Genomic DNA, 6,840 nt, shown 5'->3' on the forward strand with positions numbered 1-6,840 from the left:
CTGATCCGCGCAGCCGATCCTAGTCTGTTCCCACTGGGACCTGCAGGGGGCGCGCAGCGGAGGACCGAGAGGGAAGCCGGCGGGGACGCCGGCGCCGGCCCCCGCCCCGTCCGCGGCAGAAGTGCACCAGGTCGGCGGTCATCAGGGCCACGAGCAGCAGGGTATAGAGGCCCAGGGCTAGGAGCGGACCCCGACCCCTGTAGGAGAGGAGAGTATTAGGATGCTGGCCCCAGCCGCGTTCTTGCTGCTGCAGCCTGTCGGTTACAGAGCCCTTGAGAGTCGGAGAAAGCTCGGGACACCCCTCTCCCCCGATCAATGTAGAATTCGTAAATAGAAATTCAGGGGCTCACAGATGCCATGAAGCCATCCATGGACAGATTTAGTTTTGAAAACCCCTACTATAATGGATGTAATCCACGGACTACAAGATCCTCTCGATCTGACACCTGTCCCACCTGACCCCGGCCCCACAGTGCACGCAATGGCTCCCTGTTTACTCGCTTACACAGCCCCCTGAACTTCCTTTCACAGAACTGTTTGTAATTGTGTATTCACGCGATTTTCTGTACGAAGTCTGCCCCGCCACTCGTCTGTATGCTACAAGCTTCCCGCCCCAGGAATGAAAAACAGAGCTTGTTTGCCAGTGTTCCGGGGGTTCTGGGGCTTGGAGTTCTCACCTGAGGATGGGTGGGGGCGGAAGGGCGGACAGGTTGACCTGGTACAAGGCCTCAAATTCAGCCCGGGTGCAGCAGAAGCCCCCTGCAGCCTGCAGGTGGCAGCAGTAGGCTTCCTCCCGGGTATCCGAGAGCCGAGGACAGAAAAAACCGGGGTAGCGGCGGCCATCAGCATCCCAGGTGGTCTGGCACAAGTGGGGGTGGTGGGCCAAAGCTGAAGGGGGGGAAGCAAGGGGGCTGGAGACTGGCAAGAATGGTCTGCCCACACCCAATTCCATCCCTCTGGAGAGTGAAAATGATCAGCCCTTATCAAAAGGGCAGACTCCCTTCCTCCCCACTCACTCCCCAGAGCAGCTCATACCCTGCTGAGCTGGTAGGGGCCTGAAGAGGGGTGCGTGCAGAGGAGACTGGGTACCTGAGAGAGAGGTCGGCTGAACAAGCGTCGCCCAGCTGAAGAGCAGCAGCAGCCCCGCGGTCAGGCCAGTCAGCAAAAGGCCTAGCCTCCTTTGAAAGCCCATGAGAGGTCACATCCACCTGAGCGCTGATCTTAGGAAGCCCAGCATCTCTCTTTCTAAGCCATGGCTACAGACAGTAGGAAAATAAAAATCAAAACCACAAGGCCCCTGGGCGCCATGAACACCAACCTGAAGCTTCTATCACAGACCTCTGGAGGCGAAAGTGACTGAGGTTCTATATTCTGTTGGAAAACGTGGGGACTGTGTCTCCAGCTGCCTAAAGTTTTCTGAACTGAAGGGGAAAAGTTTCAGAAAACTGGAGCTCAGAATGAGGCATGAGAGGGAAGTGGAACCATTAGGCTGAAAAAGAGATAAAGCCAGATATGTTTCTCTCTACCCACTCTCAATTTCCAGGCCTCTGTGGAAGCCCTGAGAATTCTGGTCGTCCCATTTCGGGCCCCAGGGGCCTTGGTTACAGCGTTTGGAGCTTCCCTCCCTAACTTCTGCATCATGGCAACCACTAAGACTAGCTGCAAAACAAGGGCGAGTCCTTCCATTAGCTTTTCCCTTGAGCCCTTGTCTGCCCCAGCTACCAACTGAAACAGAGAAGCTACCAGTCTGATTGGAGTACTGTACTTCGCAAACCAGTTCACAGGAAAAGCTCTTCCAGGGTCTCTAGTTCTCTCTTACCCTTAAACCTCATAGCAGCCATCTGCTGAGACAGGGATTTTCTCTAGAAGGCCCAAGGCCACCAGCCAGCAGTGCTGTTATTCCAGAGTCTGTGAAGACCTGACGATGTCATGCTCCCAGAACAGCATGACAGCAGTTATCATCTGAGGGGTGCACAGCAGGTGTCTAGGGACTGAAGCAGGAACACTGATGGTACAAGAAAGAAATGCAGCACCCGAGAACAAAGAAGACAGTTCTCGCAGAAACATCACTGCTGCCTGGGAGTCTAACCCTGAAGCAGTTAGGCAGGCTGCTAGTGTAAGTTCCAGTTTCCAGAGAGTCAGGCTGTAGGGTCTTCTGGGCCCAAAGGTGAGGCTCCCACACCCATCCCGACCAGTTCCTCCCTGCAGGGAAAACCATTTTTAGAGCACTTTGAGAATTTTCAGAACATTGACATTGAAGATTGTCTTTTCACAGGACGAGAGGATCCTTCTGGAGGACGTTGCCTTTGACCCTAGGAGGCCAGGTGAATTGCCCTTCCTTCAAGGCCACATAGTGCCCTGTGTGTTTCTGCCCCGGATCCGGCACCCTGTGAGAACACCGTCTTATTTCTTGTTTGTCTTCCTCCTTCGCCGAGACTGTGGGTTCTCAGAGAGGCCGGCCATGTCCCTCTTGCACCCCCAGCGGAGCAGCTCCCCTCACCAGCTGGTCTCTCCGCCAGGATGTCACCTCCCCAGAAACCAGCCTGTCTGGGTCGGACTCCACAGTCACCGGCCTCCGCGGCGCCAGGGGGCGCTGTGGACGCTCTGTCTGGGTTCAAGGGGCTCCTGGGACGTCAGTTGCCCGCCCCGCCCGCGCAATGGGCTCCGAGGCGGCGCAGCTGGTAGAGGCTGCGGACTTCGCGGCTCGCAAGCACCGACTGCAGCGGCGGAAGGACCCCGAAGGGACCCCCTACATCAACCACCCTATCGGTGGGCGCACCGCCCGGGGAGCAACCGCAGCGGTGTCTAGGGGGTGGGGACCGGGAAGGGATCGCGGAGGGCCTACGCCTCATTGAGTACCTACATTGTACCGGGCTTTGTGCCGGGCACTTTTCGTGTTTAAGCCTCGCAGCAACGCGGGACGGTAGGCATGATTGTTCCTCTGCACAGATGACACTTAAAAAGAGTAAAGGTCCTCTGGCTAGTGAGAGGCCACATCTGGCTCTGCAAAACCCGCAGCACGCAGCCTGGGGCTCCCTCAGGTCTGACTTCCTGCTTTGCCCCGTCAGGTGTTGCTCGGATCCTGACCCATGAGGCGGGAATCACTGACATTGCGGTGTTACAGGTAACTCCCCTCGTTCTCTCCTCGGAGGCTAGGGTGGGGATCAGGCACCCCATTCGGCCCTGGGCAGCCCTTGCCTGGGGTCACAGGACTAAGGGGAAGCCTGTCCCCAGGCAGCCCTGCTCCATGACACAGTGGAGGACACAGACACCAGCTTGGATGAGGTGGAGCGGCACTTTGGGGCGCAAGTGCGGCGGCTGGTGGAGGAGGTGACAGATGACAAGACTGTGCCCAAGCTGGAGAGAAAGCGGCTGCAGGTGGAGCGCGCACCCCACAGCAGCCCCGGGGCCAAACTGGTGAAGCTGGCAGACAAGCTGTACAACCTGAGGGACCTGAATCGCTGCACCCCAGAGGGTACGCTCCCCCACCTGCTCTGGGGGGAAGGGGGGAGGTGTCCACCTTCTGGAGGCACAGGTTGGTTAGTTCCCGGGGGAGTGGGGGAAGAGCCTGGGCCTTCTAGTTGGTTCCCCCAGCTAATCCTACTAGCCCACTCTGATCTTGCGCACCGTGGAAGTGCAACAGCTGGGTCAAGGGGACGTTTTCAGGACAAATCCCAGCGGGAGCTCATCTCGTGGCCCTGCAGCAAGCCCTCCAGGAAGTGGGCAGAAGGCAGTGCTCTCCTGGATGCCATGTGAGCACTTTTCTGTCCATTCTCATGCAGGATGGTCTGAACATAGAGTCCAGGAATACTTCGAGTGGGCAGCGCAAGTGGTGAAGGGGCTTCAGGGAACAAACCGACAGCTGGAAGACGCTCTAAAGCAGCTGTTTAAGGAGCGGGGGCTGATGCTCTGAGTGGTGCTTGGAGCCATCAGGGGCCCAAACTCCAGCCTTGGCCAGGCCAGAAAGATTTCCTGTTCCTGCCTTTCGGTGCCTCTCCATCTCCCTCCCTGACTGGTTCAGCCCCGATACAAGAGGCCAAGAGACACTTGCGTCTTCTCACTCTGAATGTGTCCTGCCGACTCAGCTGAGCCCTGTGGAAATTGTGGAAATCAGATGGAGCCCGTCCGATCCTAATGCACTTACTGCCCTTTCTCCAGGCTCCGGTCTGTTTGCTATTCTGTATGTGAACTCTGGCCCCTCAGGGACTTGGGCTTCCATAAACACTAGTTCATAAGTCATTATGTAAAAATAAAGCATTTTGGGTGAAGTTTTAAGTTCTCGCTGCTCCTTCCCCAGCCTGCCGAATAGGGAGCAGGTAGGCGAGCAGGTAGGCGGGATACCTGTCCTTGGACGAGGCAGGGAACCGACTGCGTGCCCCCAGGGACAGGTCAGGGCCCCGACCCCTCCCCCCCAGCCTGGCTTCCTTATTAGTGAGATAGGCTGTGTAATTACTAGGGTTAGACTAGGTCACGTGTCAGACGGAGCCTGACACGAAGGTGTTCAAGAAATGGTAACAGTCTTCCTCCTTTAAGAAGGTTGGTGAAAAAAGGAAAAAAGTTGGACGGAATGACAGATGTTTTGGAAAGGAATGCCACCTGCTTACCAGCAACAACAGGACAGGGCCCGTGGGGGTGCTGCGAGTCCCTCACATCCCAGACCGCCCCAGAAACTCGCCGCCATTCGCAGCCCATCCCAGATCTCAGCCCCAACACGCCGGGTCCTTTGGTTACTAAGAGACGCGGACTTCCGGCCGTCTCCGGAAGTGGCCCCGAGGCGGCCCCACGCGCGGAGGCCTGTGGTGGGCGGGGTCTGGGAGAGGCGGCTCCCGTCTCCGTGGCGTGGATGCGCGGCGGTCTAAAGGTGACGGATTTCTGGTCGCCGATAGCCACTGAGAGTTATTAGCCCCTTGGAAAGGGCACACCTGGGGAAGGAGGAAGTGGTTAGGTCGAAGGCCATTTCGCGCTAAGCCACGGTGGTTATTTGCCCAAAGAAGGCTCCCGTGCAGTTTCTGCAGGAAAAAATGGTGAAGGGCCGCAAGAAGGCGACTTAAAAGGAAATGAGGTTCAGGGTAGTCACACGTAAACGGATCAGGAAAGTGAAAAAATTCAGTGTAATCCTCTAAGGCAGGCCTGGACGAGGTGTGTTTTGGAGAATTTTGGTTTTAGTTTAATAAATTACTTGGGGGAGGCAGAATTACAGGAGTTTTAAAAACTTTATTCCTTACACTTAAATATATATACTTACAGATATACTTCTATATAAATAATGCTAGTAAATCAATAATTTATTAATAGTATAGTAGTACTTTATTGATAGTATATTTATTACTATACTATTAATTTATATATGCGAAACCTGCAGTTTATATATTTAATATCAAAATATGTAATCTGCAGATTTTAAGTGGCTTAAAATGAAGGTTTCAGGACATTTAATAAAAATTCCATTACTTACAGAATGCAGGGGTATTTGTCTCACAGGGTGCTCAATGTTGTACAAAAAAAACCTTTTCATAGGTGTTACTTCCTCTGTTCTGTATAATAACCAGATAAGGCAGTGCTGGGAAGGGATATTCTCATTTTACAGAGACAAAACATGAAGCTCAGGGAGGTGAAAAGACTTGTTAATGGCCAAACAGATGGGGCAATGACAGAGTAAGGACAAGTTCCTTTTTTACCACACTATTGGGCCTTTAAAATTTTTATTTACCTTTAAAAAAAAAAAAAGATTTTATCTGAGAGGAACGCCTGGGTGGCTCAGTCATTAGGTGTCTGCCCTTGGCTCCAGGTCATGATCCTGGTGTCCTGGGATCCAGCCCCCTGTCTGGCTTCTTGCTCAGCGGGGAGCCTGCCTCTCCCACTCCAGCTCCCCTATGCTTGTGCTCCCTCTCTCACCATCTCTCTCTCTCATAAATAAACCTTAAAAAAAAAAAAAAGTTTTATTTGAGACAGTGAGAGGGAGAGTACAAGCAGGAGAAAGGGCATAACGTCTAAGCAGACTCCCCGGTGAGAGGGGAGCCTGACGCAGGCTCAGTTTCACAACCCATGAGATCAGGACCTGAGTCAAAATTGAGAGTACGACACTTAATGGACTGAGCCACGCAGGTGCCCTTAACTCAATATATATTTTTAAACAATCAGAAACTTAAAAGTTGTGAAATTACAGAATAAGGAACTTTTTCCCCTGAAACCATCTGAGATTACAGGCATAACTCCAAGATACTGCAGGTTCAGTTCCAGACTGCGACAATAAAGGGGATATCACAATAAAGCGGGTCAAGTGAAACTTCCTGGTTTCCCAGTGTATGTAAGTATGTTTACACTGTTCTGTAGTGTGCTAAGTGTGCAACAGCATTATGTACCTTAATTTAAAAATACTCTATTGCAAAAAAAAAAAAAAATACTAATCATCTTTTGAGCTTTCGGTGAGTGGTGATCTTTTGGCTGGTGGAGGATCTTGCCTCCCTTGATGGCTGCTGACGGATCGGGGTGGTGGTTGCTGAAGGTGGAGGAGCTGTGGCCATTTCTTGATAATTTAGTTTGCCACATTGATTGACTCTTTTCACTCACTAGTGAGTGATTCTTCTGCTCTTTCACTCACTAGTGAGTGCTCTTCTGCTCACATTTTTCTGTAGTGAGCAAGGCTGTCTGATAGCATTTTACCTACAGCAGAACTTAAACTTTTTTTTTTTTTTTAAGTAGGCTACACACCTAGCATGGCCCCCAGTGCCAAAGCAGGGCTTGAACTCACAACCCTGAGATCAAGACCTGGGCTAAGATCAAGAGTTGGACACTCAACCAGCTGAGCCACCCAGGCCCCCCTAGAACTTCTCTTAAGTC

The 6,840-nt window shown here is 52.8% G+C and overlaps 2 protein-coding genes across 2 annotated transcripts; one reads left to right on the forward strand and one right to left on the reverse strand.

Annotated features, from left to right (window-relative positions):
* Positions 1-19: 19 nt before the first annotated feature.
* On the reverse strand, positions 20-4,787 carry LOC116854754 (protein shisa-like-1). Its single transcript, XM_032836900.1, has 4 exons — positions 4,605-4,787; positions 1,090-1,256; positions 678-888; positions 20-197 (listed from the first exon to the last, which is right to left on the reverse strand). Exons 2-4 carry the CDS (start codon positions 1,190-1,192, stop codon positions 20-22), a joined length of 492 nt encoding a protein of 163 aa, XP_032692791.1. The 5' UTR covers positions 1,193-1,256; positions 4,605-4,787.
* Positions 2,638-4,275, forward strand: HDDC3 (HD domain containing 3). Its single transcript, XM_032836887.1, has 4 exons — positions 2,638-2,769; positions 3,069-3,124; positions 3,235-3,475; positions 3,783-4,275. The coding sequence occupies exons 1-4, from the start codon at positions 2,658-2,660 to the stop codon at positions 3,911-3,913; spliced, it is 540 nt and encodes a 179-aa protein (XP_032692778.1). The 5' UTR covers positions 2,638-2,657; the 3' UTR covers positions 3,914-4,275.
* Positions 4,788-6,840: the final 2,053 nt, after the last annotated feature.

Source organism: Lontra canadensis, unplaced genomic scaffold (assembly GCF_010015895.1).
Source record: "Lontra canadensis isolate GAN:19392208 unplaced genomic scaffold, GSC_riverotter_1.0 scaffold94, whole genome shotgun sequence".
Classification (NCBI taxonomy): Eukaryota; Metazoa; Chordata; class Mammalia; order Carnivora; family Mustelidae; genus Lontra; species Lontra canadensis.